The 27,815-nt window shown below is 39.3% G+C and overlaps 1 protein-coding gene across 3 annotated transcripts; it reads right to left on the bottom strand.

Moving 5' to 3' along the window:
* Positions 1–1,210: 1,210 nt before the first annotated feature.
* Positions 1,211–26,752, bottom strand: git1 (G protein-coupled receptor kinase interacting ArfGAP 1). Of its 3 annotated transcripts, XM_039662531.2 has the most exons (21): positions 26,239–26,752; positions 21,887–22,020; positions 21,701–21,813; positions 20,842–20,947; positions 20,481–20,567; positions 19,964–20,094; positions 18,657–18,751; positions 18,317–18,359; positions 17,835–17,861; positions 16,375–16,423; positions 14,707–14,779; positions 14,092–14,189; positions 12,676–12,787; positions 12,405–12,532; positions 11,164–11,316; positions 10,149–10,430; positions 5,442–5,519; positions 5,271–5,350; positions 3,966–4,130; positions 3,810–3,873; positions 1,211–3,726 (listed from the first exon to the last, which is right to left on the bottom strand). In XM_039662531.2, the coding sequence occupies exons 1-21, from the start codon at positions 26,288–26,290 to the stop codon at positions 3,511–3,513; spliced, it is 2,286 nt and encodes a 761-aa protein (XP_039518465.1). In that variant the 5' UTR covers positions 26,291–26,752; the 3' UTR covers positions 1,211–3,510. The 3 variants fall into 3 exon arrangements, with proteins under 3 accessions (XP_039518465.1, XP_039518477.1, XP_039518472.1); XM_039662543.2 differs by lacking the exon at positions 10,149–10,430; XM_039662538.2 differs by lacking the exon at positions 17,835–17,861.
* Positions 26,753–27,815: the final 1,063 nt, after the last annotated feature.

Genomic DNA, 27,815 nt, shown 5'->3' with positions numbered 1-27,815 from the left:
ACTCTGGATTCTGATAGAGGGCCACGAAACTTTGACCTTAGTGCAAAAATTGAGGCTCTAGACCCTTCCAGAGCTGAGATATCGAAATTCAAAATTTCGACCCGAAAAAAAAACGACAGTGTTACCCCTTTCGTTTTTTTCCGTTTTTTGGGCGAAAAATTAAGTTTCTCCAATCTTCTCAAAACTCTGGATTATGATAGAGGGCTGTGAGACTTTGACCTGAGTGCAAAAATGGAGGCTCTAGACCCTTCCAGAGCTGAGATATCGAAATTCAAAATTTCGACCAGAAAAAAAAAACGACAGTGTTACCCCTTTCGTTTTTTTTCTCGTTTTTGGGCGAAAAATTAAGTTTCTCCAATCTTCTCAAAACTCTGGATTCTGATAGAGGGCCACGAAACTTTGACCTTAGTGCAAAAATTGAGGCTCTAGACCCTTCCAGAGCTGAGATATCGAAATTCAAAATTTCGACCCGAAAAAAAAACGACAGTGTTACCCCTTTCGTTTTTTTTTTCGTTTTCGGGCGAAAAATTAAGTTTCTCCAATCTTCTCAAACTCTGGATTATGATAGAGGGCTGTGAGATTTTGACCTGAGTGCAAAAATGGAGGCTCTAGACCCTTCCAGAGCTGAGATATCGAAATTCAAAATTTCGACCCGGAAAAAAAATGACAGTGTTACCCCTTTCGTTTTATTTCGTTTTTGGGCGAAAAATTAAGTTTCTGCAATCTTCTCAAACTCTGGATTATGATAGAGGGCTGTGAGACTTTGACCTGAGTGCAAAAATGGAGGCTCTAGACCCTTCCAGAGCTGAGATATCGAAATTCAAAATTTCGACCCGAAAAAAAAAACCGAAAGGGGTACCACTGTCGTTTTTTTTTTTTCAGGTCGAAATTTTGAGTTTCTCTGATCTTCTAGAAACTCTGGATTCTGATAGAGGGCCATGAGACTTAGACCTGAGTGCAAAAATGGAGGCTCTAGACCCTTCCAGAGCTGAGATATCGAAACTCAAAATTTTGACCCGAAAAAAAAAACGAAAGGGGTACCACTGGAGCAAAACCCGCTAAACTAAAATTAGATTTAGATATAATCTAATTATTCTGTTGGCATTTTTTTTAGTCAAAAGGAAACACCCTGTGAAATACCATGCATATTAATAGACACCTTTTTATGACCTCTAATAATCCCAATGATAAACAATAACAATTCACAGGAGACAATGAACTTTTTCTTTTATTTATTACAAATGTACAGTTTACGAGTCTTCATTACGATTTAAATGGTTTTGCTTAGTCTTTTTATTTTAAATTCTATATCTTACAGGTAGCCTCTGCTAAACAAATTTCTCCCATCAGCTAATCTCTCATGTAAGAACAAGTGATAACAAAAGTCATAACAAGTACAGTGCAGCTATGACAGATCACATGAGAGAGAGAGAGAGAGAGAGAGAGTGTGTGTGTGTGCATTCGTTTTTAAAAATGATTTCGCCATGTATGCATCTGCAGCAGGATGACTATGTCTACCTACTACCTTAAAAGGAATCAGATTCAGAGTTGGATTACATAGTGTGCATTGACTCCCTTTCCCAGATACCAATCTGAATTTAGTGCTTATTAAATAATATCCCAATCTCTTTCTCCCAAAGTCATCATCACAGTAAGCCATCACTCAGTGACCGTTCCTGACATGTTTAGTTTAAAACGAAAAAGAAACGTATTTCTGCATACACGGTTTTTACTCACCATGTGCTTCTAGTGTGGAAAAGTGTTACTTGAGTACTGATTAAAATCAGTCTAGCAGATGTGCAAAGGCAATGATAAGAGATTTTCAGACAATCTTTTTGACACATTTTCAGGGGACACAAACATTATCCCATTCCCCAAGTTAAAGAAACAAAAAGCAAAAGCAAACAAAAAATGGCTTAACTTAAAAGGCTGGTGGGTAAAACCAACATGGAAAACAACAGGAAGATTAAGGCCCATAGCATGACATCTAAAATGCAAAGTGACTGTCCAACAAATACGTGACCGTGCTCACACACAGGTGTGGCATCAAGCCTCAGGTGGAGAACCGTTCATCTACATGTGCGTTGGTACTGGAAGCTCCAGTTCAATTTCTCTTCCCATGAACATCGCTATAACAAGGGGCTCAATCCCCCACCCAAGTGACCGCGATCACACCGACTGATGCCACAGAATGTGACTACGCTGGTCCTGATGCAGCAGATGGACAGCACATGTTTTCCCTGTGACTGTATCTGAAATGTTAGTGATGAGAACATTGATAGTGGTCATCTTCAACCATCAACATTCACATGTTTGTAGCTTATAGAACATAAGGATCTTCTTACATTTAATAAAGACATGATTAAAAGAAATTATGAAATTTAAAGAACAGCGTGAAATCAAAATCAAATATTCTCAAATGGAAACACCACAGACACAAAAAAAAAAGCCTGGTCCTGAAGTAAAGAGTCGTCTTTACTCCGCTAAACTGATGAAGGCCATTCGATTCAGTCAATAATGTGCAGAAAATGAAGACATGGTGTCTTCATGGTGTCCTAATCTAATAAGCTGAAGACAATGTGATAATTGTGCTAACACATTTGCATTGTTCTGATAGCAAAATCCATTAATGTTGGGGTTGAGATGAGATGAGAGGAGCCAGGATGAGATCCGGCGAGCCTTTTCTGTACATCAACCCCAACTGTTGTCTTTGTGCTCGAAGAAAAAAAAAGAAAATAAGAAGAGGGATCAGCAACCCCCCACTTTGGCTAGTGTTCAACGCACTTTGACAACAACAACAAAAAAGAATGTAGTATATATTGTAAAACACTGTGTGAGTGAACCAGTGCTTCTGCCACTGGAGGACGGGAGTGTTCTGGTTAGTTTTCACAGGTTATTGTTCACTCCTGTTAATGTTCGCAAAGCTCTGTGTGATTTCCACTTGACAAACCAAAACAAAAATCAAAAAAAGACATCAATAATGGTAACAATAATGCAAAACATAAGTCATAGTCATTAAAATAACTCCAGTGTTGTTGTTTAAAGTCAGTACATTTGTCCCAAGAGAAACAGGCCAATGGAGCGGCACTTAAAAACATCAAATGAGAGAGAGCGAGAGAGAGAGGAAAAACTGAAAATAGGCAATTCAGGAGGAACATTTCAGGTTCTCTGATGTTAGGAGTGCTTGAGTATTTCACAAAGAGAACCAAACAGTAGCCATAGGCACTGCTTGTGTAGTGTTGTCATGTGTTGGCGAGAGAAGATCCTCCTGAAAAACAGAACTGAAAGAAGAAAAGGAGTGTAAGGAAAACCAGGCCGCTCCATTCGGCTTCTCCCAAATCTCTGCGTCCGGGTGGCCAAAGCTGGATTGATCACCCATACATTAGACTTTTCTTTTCTCATCTTCGTTCCCTCACATCATTTTTCTATCTACCTGACCAACAATTCCCAGCCGTCAGTTTTTACTTAGTATCCTCCTCCTCTCCCGTTTCTCAGTCTTTTCCCGGTGGGTCACTGTTTTTTCTCGCGGGTAGTGATGGTGACCAGCTGCTTGGCAGCTTTGGCGATGTCGTAGGCGCACTGGATGACCTGCTGGGTGAGCAGCTGGTAGTCCACTGTGCTGGTCGACGAGTCAGAGGGCGCCGCTTTACGACACTCTACCTGCAGGCGGGACGCACTGGCCCCCAGGAGCTTCAAAGAGGAACGTACTGCATCCAGCGCTGGTCTCTGAGAGAAGCAGACACAACAGATTTAGTTGGTCTGGCTGGATATCTTGAGGCAAAGTATGACCATAAGACGCAATCACTCACCTTGGGAAACAGCGAGGCCATTTCTGTCACAGCTAAGTGGATTTTCTCTGAGCATGGCACAAAACTGCAACCAAAGATAGATGTTACAACGGGTTTCTTTCAAACTGCAGCGAAACGACACTGCAACCAGCTGTGAGGGGCAACAGTCCATCCTACCTGTCGTGTTTAAACTCCTGTGCAGCTCTCAGGAGCTCCTGGATGTTCTTGGTGACCTGCTCAGTTTTGAGGATGACGTCCTCTGTGCAGGGCAGTGTGGGGTCAGGGTCGCCCTCTGTGTCTTCCACTTCCCCCCTGCTGTCCTCCTCACTGCTGCGGCCCACGCTACAACACACCATATGAACACAATAAAACAAACATTTCCATACAAAAGGCATGAAATGTATCGTTAGTGGGTTTTTAAGTTTCAAAAAGCTTAGTAATAACTAATTGTTTTTATAACTAATTTAAAAAGACAAATATATTTGTAATAACTATAATAATAATGTATTACTTATTACACTATTACATTCATTTTTTTATAATAACTGTTAATACTTATTATATTGCATCCTATTATATAGCAGTATCTTATTTATTTTTATAAGAGAAATGTGTATTACTATTGTAAAATGACTGCTATAAAAAATAAATCTAATAGTTCTAAAAGTATTGCTAATATTATTATTAGAGGCAGTATGAAGAGTAAAACAACATTAATATAACGATAAAAAGACAAAAATGAATTAAAAAGACAAATATTACTTTTAAAATATAAAAAGACAAATATTACAATATACAAATATTAGAAAATAAAAAGACAAATATTACTTTTTATTGCAAAATAAAAAAAAATAATTAACAATATAAATGTACAACTTTTGTAATATTACTAGTAATCCCTCAAATAATTAAATAAGTTATTTTAAGTATTTTTTATAGTCAGTTATTACCGATATTTCATATTATGTAGTGATTTATTACAAAAATAGAAAAATATATTACTCTTATGATGTACATTCCTTTATTTAAATAGAAAAAATAATATTAATATATAAATATGTAAATTAACTTTTACTAATTTATATAATTCAAGCAATTACAAATGAATCAAAAGTACAACAGTAATACCTTAGCAATATATTTCTTCATGCGTTAAGGGTCGTTCACACCAAGAATAATAACTTTAAAGCAGGATGGATTCTGATTGGCGTCAATGTTTTTAATCAATCATCAGCTAGAAAAAAAAATCTGAAAGTAATTCCAAGGACATAGTTCCTCTATGCAGTTATCGTTACAGTTGTGGTTTGGAATATTTTTTAGAACAATTTTTAGAACCATCTTATTGTTATAGAATTCGTCCTTGGTGTGAATGGGCCTTTAGACCCAGTTAGACAGTTTTTGCAAATGAAATGCAGTAGACCTCTTTCCACAAAAATGCATCAAATGATGCTCTGCTTTATTTCAATGGTGCCTTGTACTCACCCAAAGGAGACGTCGTATGTTTGAGAGTTGTCATAGTCACTATCAGTACCACTTCCGTATCTCTCTCCTGCTTTTGGAGTCTGTACAGGACAAACACACACAGAGGTCTGTTACACATCACAGTCTGCAACTCGCATGTCAGTGCATATATGAATGGAAACTGGCACTCACGTTATATCGTCCATCAGTGGAAGCTGACAGGTGCGGTCCTCCATAGGGGGTGGGACCCGCAGGGCCTGCCCTTCGCACCTAAACACAAGCAGAACCAGATTAAGAGGAGGAGAAAAGCTGACAAGCTACTTGCAGGCAGAGGATGAAAAGAAAAGAAGAAGCCTTGATAGTCTTTTCTGCACAGGACTGTTAGATGGAAGGAAATCTGCAGCAAAAACGCTGTTATACTAATGACTGTAATTCTGTTAGACAAATAGCTTAGTGTAGCGCTTTTAGATATTGCAGTTGCAGAACAGCAAGCATCTACATTAAGCTCAAAAGCAAAACTGAATTAGAACAACGACATCCTTTTCTCTGAACTAATGAAAATACTAAAAATAGAAACGCACATTACATTACTTGGAAAACTGTGCAATTAACAGGCACAAAGGTGGATCTCAAATACACCACCACAGACTTTCAGAAATAGCCCAAAATTGAATATTGCATTATCAAAACATGGCATATTTGCATAATTGCAAAAGCAATTGAAGCAAATCAAAACATTGCATTCAAAAGACATTCAAATATATCCTACATATCTAAAAATATCCACAAACAGGGAATGATTTCCAGTTTCAGAGCTGACAGGAGCAGCACATGGATTCAGATGTGGCATGCAGTTTTAGTGTCACTAATCAGGAAAACAATAAATCAAATTTCAAACATTCCAGACACGACACGTTGCACAAGACAAGCATATCTCAATGAGAGCCTCTCTTGGCATAGTAACAATTTTAGGAAAGATACAAAGCCACTCATGCCAGTTCTATCATCCTATGCTACATAGACAATATATAGTGGTTGTGTCTCAAAATTTATTGAGCTGCCTACCTAAGCAGCCTTTTTGAGCATCATAGGCAAACCTGGTATTAACATCTGTTTTGGGTGAGCAAAGACAGATTGTGATCAGATGTTATTGAGAGGAGGTATTTGTAATAATAATAACTGCATTACACGAATAAATACATTAATTAAAAATTCTGCATGTTAAAGGGATAGTTCACCAAAAAACTAGCATCGTCATCACTCACCCTCAAGTTGTTCTAAATCTGTATGAGTTTGACAGTGGATGCACCGCAGTGACTTCCATATAAGGAAAGAAATGCTATGGAAGTCAATGGGGTGCATCAACTGTTTAGTTACCAACATTCTTTAAAGTATCTTATTTAGTGTTCAACAGAAGAAAGAAACTCATACAAGTTTGAAACAGCTTGAAGGTGAGTAAATGATGACAAACTTCTTTGGGTGAAATATTCCTTTAATAAATCTAAGGAATTAAAAAAAGTCTAATTAAAGTTCTGCAAAAAAGTAATAAAAAGCAAAATGTCAAAATGTACTACAGACTTTCAGCAGTTTGCAATGAACAAATCAAAGAAAAGTAATTAAAATAGCTCAACAGAACAAATGTTTCAAGTGGTTTCCCCAAATTCAACTGAAAATGCTACTTTTAATGACTTCTGCAGTCTCAAAGTTATTCAACCCCTTCATGGCAAGCAACTTTAGTACCCTTTTGCTGTTACAACCTGCTGCAAATGAGATGTATAACCAACCAGACACCAGATTCTGGCAGCGTTTCTGAGGAATCTTAGTCCATTCCTCATGAGAAATGGCCTCCAGTTCAGTAATAGTTCAGTTCAGGTTTGCGCACTGCAACCGCCTTCTTCAAATCCCACCAGAGATTTTCTATGGGGTTCAAGTCAGGTGACTGTGATGGCCATTGTAGAATCTTCCAGGACTTCTTCTGCAACCAAGCCTTGGTGGAATTTGAGGTATGCTTGGGATCATTGTCCTGTTGTTGGAAGGTCCACACACACACACACACACACAAGCTTCAGGTTCCTCACTGACAACATGACGTTTTCTCCAAGGATTTTCTAAAACTTCAATGAATCATCTTGCCTTCCACACGCTACAGGTTTCCATTGCCAGAGGATGCAAATCAGCCTCAGAGCATCACAGAGTCACCACTGCTTAACTGTAGGCAGAGGTTTTTTTTTCAGCGTCATTTTTCATTCTTATTCCTCTAGATATACCACTGATCAATAGGTCCAAAAAGTTCCAGTTTTGTTTAAACTGGAACTCCACAGAGCAGAATCCAAAAGCTTCAGTGGTTTATTTTTATGATTTTGAGCACTTTTCTTTTCCTTTTGGGTCAGTAGTTGTGTACGTCTTGGAGTTCTGGCATACGTTACTGTTCAAGCTGAAACTCCAGCGCCTGTTGGACCAAGTCTTGCTGCAGGTCTTTTGCAGTCACTCAAGGGTTTTTCTGAACCTGCCTTCTCAGAAATCTGGTTGCAGCCGTTGATAGCTTCCTTTTTCTGCCCCATCCAGGAAGTCTCACCACTGTTCCTTTAACTTTGTGAATACATAAACTATGCTTCCAATGGTGTCTCTAGGAACATTAAGGGCCTTTTCTATCCTTTTTTTGTATCCTGTTCCTTGATTGTGAAGGGCCATGATTTCTTCTCATAACTTTTTCGACCATTCTTTTGACTTAGCCATATTTCTAACATGCAGTCAAACGTGGCACTCAACAAACCAAGCCAGTTTAGATATTTCATGTGTTCTAGCTCAAGCACACCTTCTGCAACTAATGAAGCCCTTGATTAGTTGCTTCGGGCGTGCTTGAAGGCCAATTCAAACCGCACAGACAAATGCCAACAAACACCAACAAACAAGTTGGCTGTTGGATTTAAACTTTCATGAAAAATAAATGTCATGTTCACACTGCTCCAACAGACACAGACAAACACTGATTGAACATGTTCAGTTGGGTGAAATCAAACCCCGACCAACGGCGACAGGGGTAACACACTGATCCGGCAAAACCCAAGAAACATGTAACGTGTTACAGTAACATAACTACTTTAACTACTACTGAAAATCTGGTAACGAAAAGTAGTTCCTTTTCAATTCGACGCCACGTTACTTTTCCCAGGGACAGATTTGACAGCGATCTCCATCATTTGACAGATTAAACAGCTATCGCCATCTCTGTGAACGCCATATAATGGATTATACATAATCTGAGAGTAGCCTATTTCTTTTCGTTTTAAATTGTTTCGTTTAAAGACATTTCAAGCTTTCTATATATAGATATATTTATCATGTCTGTGAGGCATACACTGAGTTTCGGTTACTTTATGATTAGGTGCGCTCCAGTTCACACGCAACAAGTGACCATGCCTCCATGTCATGATTATATTGTCTGCTATATTTGCTTCTTATTTATTAAATATACAGGCAATTAGTTGATAAGAAAATAATTAAAATTAAGATACAAAATGAAATTCACTCCAAAGAAAGGCTTTCTTCGAATCAAAAAGTGGTCAAAATCATGTCTGACCTATTCAATGCGCATCCATCTTACTCATGCTGTTCACTTTTCATAATCACTTTTCATAGATGGAAAAAAATAGCATTATAAAATTAACAAATATGGCTTATTTGATGGCTACAACTCGTATAGTAGGCCTAGACTCTCTATTTGTACAAATTGCTGCACATTCATTTAATTTTGCACACATAAGTTGAAAGGCATTTGTTTATGTGCATAGTAAAACATATCTGCATCATTTATCAAGTTCAAGGATAATTGTGCATGCATTTATTAATCATGATGATGCCAAAATCATAATAAAGTAGGCTATCCTATGTACAAAAAATCAGATGAGCCCAGAATATTAACGCAACGTGTTTAATTACACATTAAGCATTTTCCTCCCATAGAAAACCATTATAAGAATGCTTAATTTGGCTTAATGCAGATTAGAATATCCCCTTATTATGTCGAAATAACAAGATATATTTTCTTTTTTTTTCTTCACCATGCGGTTCAGGACTTCCATAGAATACAGCCTGATAATAATTGCTTCCAGAAATTATTTTTGGGGGTGCTAACGGGTGCTTTAGTCTTTCTTGGGTTTTTTTTTTCTAGCCCCTCCCTAGCGTCGCCCATGCATATGTCTATCCATTAACGGGCATTTCTTCATAAACATTAAACATTTTGATAAATGCAATATGCATTTATGGCATTATGCATAGTAGAACTTTATGTAGGCCTACACATTTAGGTCCAGATATTGGGTTCTGTCCAAAGTCAAGCAACATAAAAGTAACATAAAAGTAACGAGTAATGTAAAAAGTTACTTTCCATATGGGGTAACTAAGTAAAGTAACGGATTACTTTTTTTAAGAAGTAATGGGTAACGGCTTACACTACTTTTTTAAAAGTAACTTCTTCAACACTGATGACACTGCATTTCTGTCAACAGATCCTCCTAAATATTACACAATGTACTTTTAACATATTCGCATTTAGCACAGTACTAAAGATAATCAAAATTTTAGCCAGTCCACGAATGATCAAATTATTCAAGACAGTTGTTGATACCAGGTGTAAAAGAGACCCATAATGACCGAAAATTCTGTCTATTTAGGCAGCTGACTCAGTTTGGAGACACAGGCAATATCTACAAAAAGAAAGGTGTTATTAGGGCAGGAAGTGCCCCTGACCGTCCTGAAGGTGGCAGTAGAAAGCAGTGAGCCATAGTGAAAGCAGGTGCTCCAGGCAAAAGCAGCACATCATTGTGGGTTCAGGTAAGCAGAGGGAGAGAGTGTGTAAAGTATAAAAAGATCAGGCCGGCCACTAATGCTCACACTTACGGGGCTGAGAGGCAGCAGGCGGCCCGTCAGGGGGTCCAGGGTTGGGGTGAGAGCTTTGGGGGTGGTCCCCACAGGCTCATACATAGAGAAGGCTTGTCTATCCCGGCGGAGGGGAGCGGACGAGGGTGCGGTTAGGCCGGAGTCTCCACCTACCCCTCCTCCACTGCCGGTACCCCTTACCCCACCGGACCACAGCCCTGTGCCACCACCCCCGGTCAGAGCTCCCCCGGCCCCAGCCTGGGCCCCCCGCAGCACGCTGTTCTCCGTCTGCATCCGCGTGATCTACAGGGATGGAGGGGCATCATGGGGAGTCACAAACACACAAACACAAGGACCAAAGAAAACACAACAGTTGCAGTGCGGATGGTTACGACATGCTGTGGGCGACAAAATGGGGTAATTCTGATAGACACGAAGTTTAAGGTTGTTTGAACAAGGAAGGGCTTCATTCTCAGTGAAAGGTACATGGTATTTGATAGTTACACTACCATTCAAAAGTTTGCGGGCAGTAAGATTTTTTTTATAAGTAATTAATACGTTTATTCAGCAAGGATGCATTAAATTGAGCAAAAGTGATTGTTTCTTTTGAACTTTCTATTTTATAAATTTATTAAAACATGTATCATGTTTTCATGTAAACTGTTTCAGCATTGATAATAATATGGAAAGTTGTGACATTGCAGACTGAAATTCAGCTTTTCATCACAGGAGTAAATTACATTTTATAATATATTACAATTATTTATACAGTTATTTATTTTAAATTCACAATATTGCTGTTTTATAAGTATTTTTGATCATTTAAATGCAGCCTTAGTGAACAGAAGAGACTTCTTTCAAAAACCCCAAACTTTTGAACAGTAGTGTACGCGAATGCAGTTCTGCTGTTGGTTGATGGTTTGGGATCAGTTTGTGTGATGGTGAGCTGTAGTTTATGGCATCATCACATTTCTATCTGTGTGAGACACATATTTTCAAAACAAGGACACAGTTTAAATAAAGTGGGTGAGCGCACCTCCTTCTGTAGCCTCCGGAGCTCCTCACTCAGGTTGTTGTTGACCTTCATGAGCTGTTGAACTTTGGCCTCAGAAGAGGCCAGTGCTTTCTTCACCTCCAGATACTCCTGTAGTGTGATGGGCCCATCTGACAGGTCTGATGAGTCCATGCTCTAATACACACAACACAAATCACAATCTAATGTCAACAGCAAAAAGGAACAGATTTGAAAAAGATGATATTTTTTTTCCAAAACATACACAATCATAAATTTCATTCATTTATTGTAGTATTTACATTACTCTTCAAAAGTTTTGGGTCAGTAAGATTTTCGTTGGAAATAAATGAATTCAAGCAAGGACACATTAAATTGATCAAAAGTGACAGTTAAGACATTCATTAAATTTTACAAAAGATTTCAGTTTAATAAATGCTGTTTTTTCACCACATCATCCTTAGTGCGCTGAAGAAGAGACTTCTTTCAAAACTCAAACTTTTAATTGGTATTATACATTTAAGTCAAAAGAGCTCACCACAATGCTATATGACATCCTAGATTTGTCTTTTTTTATCATTTGGCATGCAAAAAAGTCAGATCATTTGAAGTATTAATGTCCATACGCATTTATAAACCGTTATTGTAAACCATTACAAGAAGGGATTATGTAAAATAATATTTTCATACCATTTTGAGTTAAAAAATAAATGATGCATGGTGCAATATGACAAACAAGGTGTTGTAATATTAGGTGTTTACTCTTGTTCCTCTACACTCAGCCATGTCACTTCCGGTGTGTGTGGAGTGAGCATGCTCAGACACAGCTTGGTGTCTTCAGCTGCAAAACAATAGCTTCACTGATCACAGCCTTGAAAGGGGATGATGTCATTCTGCAAATATGAGGCAGGGCTGCTGCTTCTGTTCTTCCAGTGGTGCATGCGGGGACATGACAACTCTGGCGTCTGTACTACTTCTGTATATACTAATTTGCTGGTCTGGCAAACCCAAGATCAACAACTACCAATGCCTAACCTATGATAGAAGAAATTAAACATTTCCCAAGATTCAGTGGATCACCTGAAATTGTTTCACCAAATGTTTTAATGCTCCTCAATTAAATAAGGTGGTTTCATTATAAGAAATGAAGGACATCTGGACGGATGAACTCAAATCTTAAAACTTCACACTATTAATTATGTTTAGGTGGAGTACAGAGATGATTTTCCCCAGGTAAACACCCAGTTACAATTTGATGAGCTCACCTTGGCCCGGTTGTTGCGGTGGGTGTTGTTGTTATTCTGTGCGGTCAGCTCGCTGTCTGTGTCTTCGTCAGACGCTACGCTGTCATAATCATGCTGGTCATCGTCTGCCTGACTCAGATCCAGCGGGTCTGAAAACAACAAACACAAAAGATAACATCATTAATATGAGGAGAAACTGCACTGGCGTAGCTATTTCCATCTTTACTGAAGCTGTATTATTAATATTCTCCTACAATCTCAGAGTTTGAGAAATGCAATGTGGGCGTCTCACCTGTGGGGCTTGTCAGGCCTTTTCCATGCTGCCTCCGCTTGGCATCACTGAGTATGTCGATAATGAGGGTGGCGAATTCTCGTGCATTAAAACGAGCCAATTTTTGCCGCCCCTACCACACACACACACACACAAATAAATACACATTATATAAAAATATTTTATATACGTTAAGATTTTGTTTCTTAAGAAAATAATACTTTATTCAGCAAAGATGCATTTGATAAAAAGTGACCGTAAAGTTCTTATAAAATTCATATAAATGCTGTTCTTTTGAACGTTCAATTCGAAGAACCCAGAAAAAGTGCATCAGGGTGTCTGCAAAAATATTAAGAAAAACTGTTTTCAACATTGATAATAATAGGAAAGTAAGTCAGCATATTAGAATGATTTCTGAAGGATCATGTGACACTGACGACTGGAGCAATGTTGCTGAAAATTCAGCTTAAATTACATTTGACAATATATTGAAACTGAAAAAAAGGTTATTTTAAATTGTAATAACATTTCACAATATTACTGTTTTTACTATATATATATATATATATATAAGAGACATTAAATAATTAAATAATCTTAACGATCCTAAACTTTTGAATGGTAGTGTGAATCATTAATGTGTTTTTTACAATTTTAGGGCAAAATTTGTGGAATTTGGCAGAACAGATTGAAACTTAAATGGAAAGAACAACATTTTTATAACCAAATATGAAAGTTTTGGGAGAACAAGTAGAATTTTATAATTGATGGCCTTAAAGGAAATCTGCAGGAGTCTGTGTCTGATTATAAGGTGAAACTTGCACATTTGACAAAGTTTTATTTGAGCACTTAGTCACTCTGCAATGCATATTACAGAACAGTCTATTTTAGCTGAGGGAGACTTTTAAAGGCTGGAAAACACTGCCACATCAACAGTTCACTGTTCCAACTCTTGACCACTGGGTGTGCGTGTCCCTCCTCCCATCATCTCTTTTCATGTCTCATGTATAAGCAAAAGAGCAGGAAATTCTCAGCCTGGCCAATCAGCCCGCAGGAAACATGCCCCCGTGTGAATGTCTTGCTGTATAAAAGTCCTATTTCTCTTTTCAAACAGAAATACAGAGAAGGTCATGCAAGGATGCCAGTGGAAACACAGGGAGAGGGAGCAGTCGCGTGTCTGCAGCAGTTACGCAGCTGGAAAACATCCTGGCCAAACCCGGGCCTCACTCAGACGTTCGCACAGCCACAAAATGTCTATTTTTAGCTCTGTGTCTGCTGCACCCCAGAAATCATCTCTCTTTTATGCCTCCATCAAAAACAGGCCCGCGGGGAAGTGACGGCCGCTTACGCAAAGGGGAGCGGGAGCGGAGAGCTTCCTCCCAAACATACTTCAAACGCATCCTCTGAGGCTCAGGAATAAAAAGCTGTGCGTGTTACCTGGTTGCGTGTCGCTGAGTATTCAGGGTTGACGGGTAAGAAGGGGACGGCACTCCGTTCGGTCACAAGCGTACTGTGGTTCTGAGTTGTCAGCCACACTGAGAGAAACAGAACGGACAAACATAAGACAAATATATACAAACAGATTCCGATGTCGTAGCCCCGAAGTTATGGAGAGTACGCATCCACCCCTCCCGTTCAGTTTGTGTTTGTTTGGCCCCCTGCCTCGCTCACAGCCCTGCTTACCATCAGAATCTCAGTCTGCCACCCCAGCATGCTACCTCTTCTCCTCTACAACCAGGAACGGGAGTCGAGAGAGAGAGAGAGAGAGAGAGAGAGAGAGAGAGGAGGAGGAGAGAATTCCTGCGGCACTCCCTCGCCCTCGCTCCCTTTCACCCTCCTTCCATCTAAGCACCTCTCCCTCCCTTCTCTACATGCTGACTGCACCGCTAAAGTCCCTCTATAGTCAGTGTTTATACAACACCCCGATCACTGTGTCTCCAGGGACATGACTACAACCGTCCTCACGCCTCTGGACAGCTCCATAACTAGATTAGGAAAAGAGTGAGATGCAGGAAAAGCTGGAACAGGAACAGATGGGGGTTTGAGTCTTACCTGCATCATTCTCTCTACGGTCCACTTCGTCGTACACATCCATAGCCAGCTCCTCGAACAAGCGGTTATTTAACTGTGTCCACACACACACAAACATATCAGTATGTGCCATTAAGATTCAGGTATGGGGAAAAAGAAACACGGAATCACAGCAAAATCAGAGCACACACACACACACACACACACAACAGGAAGGCATCAGTGAGAAGACAAAACAAAGCAAGATGCTTCAACAAGGTACTAAATAAAGATTAAATGCAAGCTCAGCGAACTCAAAGCATCTGCTTAATATATCTACTGAATTTCGAAGCATTTGAAGAGTTTGTCAAACATACAGTATTCATCTCAAATCTCTCAAGAATAAAGGCTAACGCTGTACCCCTTTCCCAACTAAAGTTCCCTACGATCCCTACGACAAGTTAGTTTTGGACCAAAGAGATTTCAGAGTGGGTGGAGCTTCCCAGGGCAATAGTACAAAAATAAAAAACCTAATGTCCAATAAAATGTCCTGTTTACTTGATAGAGCTGGTTAGGACAAAACCTCAGAAATAAAATCAGCATGAAAAATGTATTTAATTTACTCTGTTAGTGGACATTGCTAGTCTTGTGGTCAACAACTAATCCGTGCCAGTTAATCCACATGAAACATTGGTTTGTCTTTGTAATCTTTAGTCGAAATCTAAAAATTAGCTTTGACTCTGAAATGGCATTCTTTTACTTATGACATCCTTTTGACAGATTGGGCAGATCATCCTTAACCACTATTTTTCCTTATTCAATATTCCATTTAACTCAAAAGTATGTCAGAATAATTAAGTAAAGTAAGACAAAACTTCCAAAAGTATCCACCTTATTTTGCAATGAGGAAGTAAGCTCTTTTCTGTGGATGTCCTGATTCATTAGCCACTTTAACTAGAAGAATGACAAAGTGCAGTAGACAGTAAAACAATTTGCACTACAGACCAGTGTGTTTATAGCTATGACAAAATATTCAAATAATATCGTAAGAATTACCAGTTTGCAATATCAAGCTGTTTTGTACAGCTAAAAATAACACATTAAATGACACATTAAATTAAATTGTCAAATGAAAATTGAAAACCATAAAAGAAAAACCCGCTCTTACGTGAAAAATAAGGTGGATACTTCAGTTTGTAAATGTACGCTAGAGTTCATTGCTAGTGAAGTCAATTTCATTGTTCGCAATTTCATATATCTCAATTTCATATATTTTCATTATTTTTTTTTGTTGCTCTATTTAGTTTGTCCACAAGACAGTAACACCACCCCTGCCCATTGCTTCACATGGAAAATAAAGAAAAGATCTAAACAACAAACTACAGGAGACGACAACAACAGATGCCCGTGTTTACAAGCGCATGGGTGAGGGGGTTACGAGATACACACAGCTCTAGTTTAAACGACTACGAAGGCTTTTTTTTTTTAATCGCTCATACTTTTCTGGAGAGAAATAGCAGAGACAGTGGACTATTGGAGGCACACTATCAAACGGAGAATATTGCTATGCATTTGGCTGTACACATATGTTGGTGTTTGTGTCAAATTGATGTATACTTGAAGTTTAACATGGAAAAGATTTTATCGCTTGTTGCTTTGTGTTGTTTCCCTTAAGTCTCTGTAGCAGCTCATTAACCTGCAGTCACTCACCGCTTGAAGCTTCTTCTTGGCTGCCTTGGCCAGTTCAGAGAGGTCCAGGCTACGCAAAGACAAAGACACAGACACAGGAGTAAAAGGATGCTGGAGTCATGCGGACAGAGAAAGATGAGGAGAGAGGAAAGGAGATGGGTGGGAATGAGGAGCTGGACGTATGGATGAAGTGTGGGGACGGGACATGGGTAGCCCAAAAAGATGAGGAGATGTACTTAGGGTTTTGAATGAGGTCACAATAATGACTAATTTTCAAAACTACTGTTTTCTACTATTTCCAAAACTTGTATTCCATTAACATTAATCAGAATGTAGTTATTGCATTTACCTTAAGCAAGAATGACTACATTACAGCCTAAACCAGTGTTTTTGTTTTGTTTGTTTTAACTACAACCATTATTTAGTTGTTTGGCTACTGGCTAACCTTATAGCCTGTGTGGCCAAGGTGAATTTTAGTCTTTCTGAGGTGGAGCACTGCACTGTACCATGAACTAAACATTGTGCACAATAAGACAAGGAGGATGTATTTAGGTAACAATGGTACATTTTGATTTAATTTTGACTTTATGGGCCCTATCTCGAACCCAGCGCAATTGACTTTGTACACCGACGCATGTATAACTCATATTTCGCACCCGTGCAAAGCAGACTTTTCCCTCCACAGACGCACGCCAGCAAACTAGGGAATGAACTTGCGTATCTTGTGAACTAGGCGTAAAGCTTACACATTTACCCAAATTATTATATGCATGTTTAACTGAAGCTAATTTGGGTGGGTTTGTCCCATCCCCAATGTCACTTCTCTTTCTTTTATGGCCCTGACGAGAACGTCGATCTCCTCGGCTATGAACCGATTCTGAAGCGTGCCTGGTAAATGTGCCGTTATAATAGTATTGCGCCATGGAACAAGCGCACCTCGTTCATCAATGTGATATGACGCTCTTATCAGGGTTCCCCAAACAGAGTCCTGGAGGGCCACTGTCCCTGCAGAGTTTAGCTCCAACCCTGATCAAACACACCTGAGCAAGCTAATAAAGGTCTTCAGGATCAGTAGAAACTCACAGGTAGGTGTTTTTGATCAGGGTTGGAGCTAAACTCTACAGGGACAGTGGCCCTCCAGGACTGAGTTTGGGGAACCCTGCTCTTATTGGCGTGTTACCCGTTAAGCCCAAAACCACACCTATGAATAATGAAGCTACTTCAGACCAACCCCTTTTAGATTTGCGTCGACCGCAAGAATCATTTATCCCCCCGGTTAAATAGCAACAGCGCAGAGATCCTCCCAGAAAGTTACTTGTGCCTTGTGCTTGACACTTGCGTTTTAGATTGTTAAAATAGGGCCCTAAATGTGTAAATAACCTCATCCCTTGAGACACCGCCACATTCAGATGAAGGCCATGTGAGAAAGAAAAAGAGCAGGGTTTATGGAGAGGGGGATGAAAAGAGAGAGAAAGAGATACCTCTGCGTCGGGCACTTAGGGCGAGCTCTGCCTCCAAAAGCGCAGCAAGATGGAGAGAACAGAGAACGAGTGAGCGAGACCGAAAAGTGAGCAGAAAACAGACAGAGAGAGAGAGAGAGAAAGAAAAGGGATAGACCCCATATCAACACTACTTCTGGACAGGTCAGTAAAGTTCTTTCAGCTGTGGTGCATTTGAGGTGTCAGCCCTACAGAGGACGACAACACACACTCTGCCCTCATGCAAACTGATTGACCATGTGGCGCAACCTGCTGGCCAGCACACTCAAATACACCCGCTGCCAACTGATCCTAGTACACTTTATCTACCCTGTATGTACGGGCAGTGCTATGGAAAAGACTTCAGGGAGGATATCATGCATAATGACAGGTAATAAATAAAACTGCACTGATGCGTTTCAATATTTATATGCAGAATTATTTCTTTTTTGAATCAGACACACAACCTCACACAAACAATGTACCTGTCTGCCATCTGAGGGATAATATAATGACCGTTTTTGTGATCTGCAAAAACACAGACAAAAGAAAAACATGAAGTTTTTAATTTCATTTGGGAGGACAGATTGTCTTATTCACACCCCACACACACAAGCAGGACGTATTTATTTCATTGGCCAAATTTACAGCAGCACAACAGAAGCAAAATTTAATCGCTGGGCCTATTTTTGTGTGAAAAGCACACTGAACTCAGCAGAAAACATCAACACATGCAATTTGGATTTCTATGAAGCAACAACAAAATATTAAAGGAAATATTGAATACTGTAAAAATGGTTATTGGTTATAATATTCTAAGCTCACCTGGGCGACGGCCACACAAGTAAAAGGCCAGTCTGTCTGTGAGCTCATACTGACACTCCACCAAGCGCTCAGCGAGCTCCACGTGACCTGCTTGCCTGCAAGAACACAGTCACATTACAAACCCAAGACTCTACATCACTGTAAACCTATAATAGCTAGTACACACACACACACACACACACACTCACCTAAAGGATTATTAGGAACACCTGTTAAATCTAATCGACCAATCACATGGCAGTTGCTTTAATGCATTTAGGGGTATGGTCCTGGTCAAGACAATGTCAGAATAGGAAAGAAAGGTGAAAAACATCCAGTATGCAGCAGTCCTGCGGGCGGAAATGCCTTGTTGATGCTAGAGGTCAGAGGAGAATGGGCCGACTGATTCAAGCTGATAGATGAGCAACTTTGACTGAAATAACCACTCGTTACAACCGAGGTATGCAGCAAAGCATTTGTGAAGCCACAACACGCACAACCTTGAGGCGGATGGGCTACAACAGCAGAAGATCCCACCGGTTACCGGGTTTGCAAGAGCTCAGTTGAAGACTGGAAAAATGTGATGAGTTTGATGAGTCTCGATTTCTGTTGAGACATTCAGATGGTAGAGTCAGAATTTGGCGTAAACAGAATGAGAACATGAATCCATCATGCCTTGTTACCACTGTGCAGGCTGGTGGTGGTGGTGGTGTAATGGTGTGGTGGATGTTTTCTTGGCACACTTTAGGCCCCGTAGTGCCAATTGGGCATCGTTTAAATGCCACGGCCTACCTGAGCATTGTTTCTGACCATGTCCATCCCTTTATGGCCACCATGAACCCATCTTCTCATGGCTACTTCCAGCAGGATAATGCACCATGTCACAAAGCTCAAATCATTTCAAATTGGTTTCTTGAACATGACTATGTGGGGCCAATTTTAGTGCAGTCAACTCAGTCACCAGATCTCAACCCAATATAGCATCTTTGGGATGTGGTGGAACGGGAGCTTTGTGCCCTGGATGTGCATCCCACAAATCTCCATCAACTGCAAGATGCTATCCTATCAATATCGACCAACATTTCTAAAGAATGCTTTCAGCACGTTGTTAAATCAATGCCATGTAGAATTAAGGCAGTTCTAAAGGTGAAAGTGGGTCAAACACAATATTAGTATGGTGTTCCTAATAATCCTTTAGGTTTGTGTGTATATGTTCTGTAATACTGATCAAATAAATGCAGACTTGGTCAGCATAAAACAGACTTCTTTCCAAAAACATCAGACAGATCATTGATGAGGAGCTAGTGACCCCTTTGTTTTGTGTTTACCGGGCATAGTCTATAGGTGTCCGGCCGTTGATATCTGGAGCTCCTGGATCCGCCCCGTACACCACCAGCAGCTCGGCCTGCAGAACCTGCCCCGCTTTGGCGGCCACATGCAAAGGGGTCGTGCCCTTTTCCTGTGGAGGGAACATCAGATGTATGACCACCACAGATTACAAGCTCTGTTCACTCTGCTGTGTCAAATACAAGTCATGAAATCTAATCCTTTCTTTTCAGACAACGTAGTCAATATCTGATGTATCTACATTGTTCGCCATAGTAATAACTTTAGAAAAAAGAAAGGACAGAAACCAATAAATATTTTGGTTTGGAAAGTATTTATGGATCGGATTTTTAAAAATCAAAATGTATAAACAGTTACAGGATACAATGAACAATAATGTTCATAGTTTGACACAGAAATAGATTCTCTGTTCCCATACTGAACAACACAAAATTGATATCTAACAATCTAGTAATCATAAGATCTGTGGAGAGAACTGTGTGAGAAGGCAGATCTTACCGGGTGAAAGAAGTTGGCTTGTGCCCCCAGTGACAGCAGCCGTAAACACGTCTCCAGACTTCCTGTCCGCACACTAGAGTGCAGTTGCTGCAGGCAACAACAAGAGAATAAGTGAGTGTGTGAGAGAGAAAGACAGACAGAGGGACCACCAAGCAGACCTCCTGCTTAACCTCTCATTAGGGACGTTCAATAGCACTGAGGAAGGCACATTTATTCACTAGCGGGGTGTCATTTTAAGGGCCCCCCTGCAAGGGCACAGACAGAGGGGAGCAAAGAAAGGCCGAGGAGGAAAGACTGAATGAGAGCGAGAGGGAAGAGACTGAAATAAAGAGTCCAAAGTGATGTCTTTTGGCGGTCTCACCTTGCTGAGGTCCTTTGTAGTGACCCCATCATCATCACGACAGGGAAGCTTGTGGACAAAGGCTAACATCTGATACTTGGCGCGAATGAACTCCGACTTGGTGGGGCTGTGTGTTGAGAGATACAACCATAGATCAAATAAATCAATTTCAATGTCAATGAATCAAACAATATACAATAGGAGACATGCTCCTGCTTACATAGACACAGTCAAGGCTGTTTATTTTAAAAATGTTTTACCATTAAAAGTTTAGCTTTGTCTTTCCCCATTCAAATGAATAGAAACTGTAATTGTTAACAGTACTTGTCTGCTGTTTGTAACAAATAAGGTGAAAGCATACTATATATATATATATATTAATATTTTCATTAAAGTGATGTAGATTTTCTCAATGCACTCGCTAGTGGCAGGAAGTTAATTTTGGACCCAGATTCATGGATCCATGTCTCTGCTTGATTGTATTTAAGAACCTAAAACTTTATGATTAGTATTAAATCGAATGATGTACTTTTGCTTTATTATTAGAGCTCTGATGTACAGAAAATTATCGAAAACAGATGTGCCTGAACTTTCGTCACCTGTATGAGCGTATGTGCGGGAATAAGACTGGGCTAACCACTGCACCACAGCTCTGACAAATTACTCTTTAATTACTCTGTATTTTACTTTTTAAATCTCCTCTCATTTATTTTGAGTGAGCAGATTTTGCTAGTCTAGTCTCAGTGGTATGCTATTACATGGAGCTCCAGGAGAACAATTATATACTGCACAGACCAATAAAACAAAAATTACACCCCCAGTCTTCTGTTTTTATGACATTCTGTTATATAATGCATGAATGGTTGATGCGATGTCTTACTGGACTTTATCTTGTGGGTTTGGTTTCCTGCGCCCACTCTGAACTTGTGCTGGATCCAACAGGGAGTGTTCCCAGATGGAGTTAGCGCCGTTACTGGCCAAGGTCTGCACCATCTGAGACACATGCACGCATTTGTTAGGCAACGATCTAGCAGAAATACGTGTGTGCGAGAGGCTCTTTGGTTACCTGCAGTAAGGAAGGAGGCCAGCCGCTGTGTCGCAGGTGTTTGACAATGGAAATGTGTCGGCCCAGGCTCCGGTGCACAGAACAGCATTCATCACAAATCAGAACCCCTCGGTTTATACTGCTCCAGCCCGGGTCTGAACACACATGATAGAGTAAAGTACATTTCATTGAGAGAATGAGCAAAAGACAACATCAATCGAGGGGTGACTTTCCTAAAAAAAAGGATGTGGAAAGACTTACTCATTTGCTTAGACCGATCACAAAAACAAGAGCATTTTTATATTCCTGGGTCTTCTCCCTACATGTTGTGTACCTTACTTTGGTCTTTCTTTTTGGTGCTATTTTGGACAGTCTGTTGTCATTGATTTTGCTGATGAAGACAATGTCACCGAAGTCTAATTAGGTAACACAGATGAGGTTGTAGAAATTGAGATAGTGATTTGTGTTAGAATTTAGGGCTGTCAAACGATTAATCACGATTAATCGCATCCAAAATAAAAGTTTGTGTTTACATAATATATTTGGCTGCACTGTGTATAATTTTGTATATATATATATATATATATATATATACACACACACATGCATGCATATTTAAGAAAAAAATATTATTTATATATAAAATATTTATATTTATATATAATATAAATTATATATATGAAAATATTTCTTATATACAAGCATGTGTGTGTGTTTTATATATAAAATAATTATACACAGTGCACCCACATATATTATGTAAACACAAACTTTTATTTTGGATGCGATTAATCGCGATTACTCGTTTGACAGCCCTATTAGAATTAGAAACAAATTAAATCATTTGGGCAGTGTGCATTCATGAATTTACAGCTGTCATGTTACAAATTAAATGCAAATATGTGAAAGCAATGCTTAATGAAATTATATAGATACTTCTCTAATGCTGCAAAAATGAAATAATAATTGTATCATTTTTATTGTTGAGCCATGCAGTCCACACCATACTGCCCAGATCTGACTGAGTTTATCTGAGGCAAAGGGCGCTCCTCATATGAGGCAGGGTACGGGCGTAGTCAGGACTCAGGACCGATCAAGTGTGACAGAAGTGTGCCTCTGACTAACACAGCCTCAAGAATCTGGCTAAAATTAAACCAGCACCCACAATGCTTCAAGCACTAATCTCATCCACAGAATCTCAATAAGCAGGGGTTTGATATGATTAGAATGAAAGATTATTTTGCACAAGCGTAAACAGTGTCATAACATGATTACTGATTTCCCAGATTAACAATATGACATCTAAAAATGGAAGATATTAATACTGATATGTAGGAAGCAGGGTTAAAAAAAGGTTTAAACTGTTTAAAATGTTTTGTTTTCTTAATATTAATGTTTTAAAAACAGTACTATTGTGAAATGTTAATACTATTTAAAATAACTGTTTTCTATTTCAAACTTGTAAAATGTAATTTATTCCTTTGATGGTAAAGTTGAATTTTCAGTCTCATTCCAGTCTTCAGTGTCACATGATTCTTCAGAAATCATTCTGTGATTTAGTGCACAAGAAATATTATTATCAATTTTGAAAAGAGTTGCACTGCTTTATATTTTTAACGGATATTAATCTTTTCATAAGAACAGAGAGTCCAAACTGTATTAATTTCTTTAAAAAATAAAAAATCCTGACCCCCAAACTTTGGAATGTGTATATATACAATAAAAATATGGAAAATAAAACAAACCAAATCGTTATAATAGTTGTTAATTTAAGTTTCACATTCACTTAATTCACAAAGAAATATACGTTTATAAGATCATATATTATATTTTTTTCTTTTAAAGTAATATGAGGCATTCAATGTAAAAAAAGAAGCCTGAATTAATGTCAATGTTCCTTACTTTAGGAAAATAGAAGGCTTATTTGAATCCACCAAATATTCATATACAGCCAAAAGTTTAAATCATGCATGTGGTGAAGGACTTAAGATTTATTTACGTAGTTAAAAATAATATGGTGTTATTAAATCCCCTTTAGTGTCTTAAGACGTGCAGACATCAGAGAAAGAGCTGAGCACCTGCATGTGAGAAAATCAAAGATGACGCCATACTTCTTAACTAACATGCTCATCCTTCCTATGAGTGCATGAAACCATTAACAGGAACATATTTATCCCGCCCCCCATCTCAAACGTGACTTTTTTCTCTGCGTCTAATGAAATTTTACATACATACGTACGCACTCAATACACACGGCGCCATTCAGTCCTGATCCAATTGACAATCTTCAACACATTCATTCATTCTCCTAACACATTTACCAGAATCCATCTGTCTGTCGGCTCACCACCCATCCTCCTCCTCTCTCAGTCATCAGTTCCACACCTTCCGACACACTCACCATTAGCTACTTTCCTACATGTCAAACACGAAAATGACAAGCTCAATCAGCACTGTGTGACAGGCCAACACAAGGACAAGGAGTGTGAGAGGATGTAAAAAGCCAGACACAAGCACTTAGATGTGGAGTGGTAAGCCAGGGGCATTTGTGACAGTGTTTGAGGCCGACCTTAGAGCATGACTGCAGGTAGCTGAGGTGGTGAGAAACAGAACTAAACTGTCAAAAACGAGACACACTCTCGCATACACGTACATTCCTGGAGAGAGAGCAGCTGTGGATGAGGGAGCAGCTGTCATGCCCCCCGTACCACACCCCTTGGTCCCCCCCCCGTGGGGACGGTGAAGCTAAATGAGCAAGGCCAAGGGTGGCCTAGAAGTGACGGCACAGCTGAGCGCCATCAAAAATATGTTTTTTTTTGAAAATAACTAGGCTATAGGCTTATGTCTTTATTGGGTGGTTTAAACGGCTGGTAACTTATTGAGCAATAGCTTACATTTTGGGACAAACGGGTAAAAGCCAGACAACGTAGGAAGTTCATCTTTATTTAACGCATAAATGCAGGGTCGAGGTTGACTTCCATTTTTTTCCACTGTAGTGTTAATTTAGGAAATTGTTCCTTGTCTGAAGGCACATGTGAAGGGACTAGAAATGGTTATTAACAAGCTCAACTATGTTGCAACCTTGATCAGTGAAAAATCTATATCATAAGCTTTTGCTACTAAATCATTACAGAAATAACATACCTTAAACCAGCATAAGCTTGTTTGAGGTTTTTAGCTGGTGTCCAAACCTGGTCATATTGTTCTGTTGGCTGGTTTTAGAGGGGTTTTGGGCACTTTTCAGCTGGTCATGCTGAGAGACCAGCTTGAAGACCAACTACGCAACAGCTTAGGCAGACTGGGAGACCAGCTTAAACCTGCTAAGACCAGTAAACCAGTTTTGGCTGGTTTAAGCATTTTTTTATGCTTTTTAGAATAATAAACAATATATAGCAGCACACAGAAATATATTCCTGTTGGGGAAAAAGAATTATATAAATCAAGTAAATCATACGTCTAATAATCAAACAATGCCATTTAGATACGTTATAACAAAACAAATGATTAAACAAACAGGAAATGTGTAACTAATCAACATCTACCCACAAAAACAGTTATCTAGAAGCAAAGTTGTGTACAAACACAAGCAAATACTGACCCACGTCAGAGTTTGATGTGTCCTGTCAACCTGCTAACGCTACGATAGTTGTCTTTCTAGTCTCAACCCAAAAGTTCGGATTCGAAAACAGTCCCGGACAAACTGAACTAGTAACGTTATTCTGGTAGCCATAGTGCATTTAACGTTTGTAAAAACAGGAATGTGTTTTACTCAAATACTGGCAAGGAAGTCATACAAGAGTCCGCAGGCTACTTAGCAACCGAGCCTAACTACTGTCAGTTAGCATTGCTCGCTACAGAGCCCATTTCCGTGCTCAATATTAACTAAAAACTCACTTTTAATCAACATAATTAGCTGTCATTTCAATATGTGCATATACAAAGATTGGACTATAGTATAAATCTGCTGATTTGAATTGACAACAGCCCGCAGCCTTGTCAACTGGCTTAGGATGAGTGCTAACAAGCAAAGGATAAAACTTTAGCCACGGAAGCAGGGTAGCTGCAGTTAGAAGCTCAAATTTATAGCCATAAAAATAGTAAATTTATGAAATAATCTAATTTATAGACAATTGTTCTGTCGCATTATAAACCGTAGATACACGCAGAATTAAATTAAGAGTGGGTTTAAGGGAGGGAGCAGATATGTTGGGCCGCAGTATCGTCCTTAATATTCGGCCACTTTCCTGACGCGCTTAACCGAGTATCCCTGCGCGTATGTGGGCTTGCTGTTCGCCCGCTTGCCGCCGCGCTCGACCGAGTTCGGGACAGCCTTAGCTCACAACAACGCCTCGATCCATAAATCTCAGTCTTACCTGGTGCACTGCAGTCGGCGCACACCTCGGTTCTTTGGACTTTCCTGGACATCGCTGAAACCAAATCTACCGCTTCCAAAGATTTTAGTCCAATACTTAATATATTTGGCTTGCTGTCCCCCCAGGAGCGACGTCTGCGATTTGAATGCCGCCCTGAATGTCCGGAAGCCGGCGACGAGCTCTCCAGTGCTGCCGGTCCTCACCCTTGTCTCTCCTTCCTTTTTTTCTGCGGTGTCTTCTGCCTTAACGCTGCAAGGATTTAACAATTCCTCTGAATGAATCAAATTTTTCAGAAGGCCCCTTACGTTCTCAGATTATTTAATATTGGGCGTCCCCACTAATGTTTTTCCCCCGACCATTATCCAAGCCCCGTCTCTGTCTCGGGCAAAAGGGGGTGGGAATAAGAAAAGTATGGATACAGTACACGGTTTATTTACATCCACTGCCCTATACACTTGACTTTTGCACGGCGGGCTGCATACTCTCCCTCTCTCTCTCTCTCTCTCTCTGACGTCTGTCTCGCTTTCTTTCTCTTGCCCCACCGTCGTTATTGCACAGGCGGGGGCAGACAGAGCAGAGGGACCATGCAGTCATGCCCACCAGTGTAGATGAATTTTAAATAACTTTATTTGCATACCTACAATCCCCGAATCAATAAACTTTAAGTAGCCTATTGGCCTATAAATAATTAAATAGAATATACAAGATTCAGTAAATTGGATATGGAAAATAATCCTACCCTACACAGGGGTTAATATAGCTATTTAAATACTACACATTCTATTCTATTCTATTCTATTCTATTCTATTCTATTCTATTCTATTCTATTCTATTCTATTGAGCCATTAGGCCTTCTTGTATTTATTTATTTATGGATAGGCCATTGAAATGTACTAGCCTATGCTTTTTTCTGTAACTGTGTGAATAATGTGTTTTATTGTCACATCTGCAAAGAAACAATAAAAAAATGTAAACCAAGACTATGCATGCCTATATCTTATTAATTTTACTGTGTCATACTTTAACTCACTTTGACTTTATTTGGAATTTAGGCTAATATGGACCCATTGCTTTGGGGTTGCCACTGCAGCAACACATGTGACCACTGACATGTGTAATGTGATCATGTTTTATGTGAGAAAGCAAATTAATAATATTATTCAATAAACTTGAATATTTCATTTTGCAGTTTTAGCTATGGCTTATGTCCAGTCCTCTGGGTTTATAAGGGTGGATGATATAGATGAAGATATTTAGATATTATATTAGTAGCCTAGATATTAATAATATTAGCATAAATATTTTATTTTAAGGAGGCCTAGACCTATAGAAATATTAAAATCAATGTTGAACAAAACTCAATTTGATTCTATGGCAGTCACCATGGGACATATGACGAAATAATTAAAACAGATTATTAAAACAATTGACAGAACACAAAAAACATGACAGAAAACATGATAAAATCAGCACACAGAAAACAAAATCAGCACAATCATTGTTTCGTTATTTTAGTCTATGTTCCATTCTGTAGCTAATAGTATATAATTATAACCCTAGAATTTAATTTATGTTC

This window comes from Pimephales promelas, chromosome 16 (genome assembly GCF_988280905.1).
Source record: "Pimephales promelas chromosome 16, fPimPro1.hap1.1, whole genome shotgun sequence".
Taxonomy (NCBI): domain Eukaryota; kingdom Metazoa; phylum Chordata; class Actinopteri; order Cypriniformes; family Leuciscidae; genus Pimephales; species Pimephales promelas.
Note: the sequence above shows the minus strand (reverse complement) of the source record. Positions and strands in the feature narration are given on the sequence as shown.

Bases quoted from the DNA above. Each gene is read 5' to 3' on its own strand.
- git1 (XM_039662531.2), bottom strand. From the start codon at position 26,290: ATGTCCAGGAAAGTCCAAAGAACCGAGGTGTGCGCCGACTGCAGTGCA. The intron at 10,431-11,163 runs GTGCGCTCACCC...CCATCCCTGTAG, and splicing joins TCCGGAGGCTACAGAAGGAG to ATCACGCGGATGCAGACGGA. The intron at 3,727-3,809 runs GTGAGTGATTGC...TGCTTCTCTCAG, and splicing joins TGGCCTCGCTGTTTCCCAAG to AGACCAGCGCTGGATGCAGT.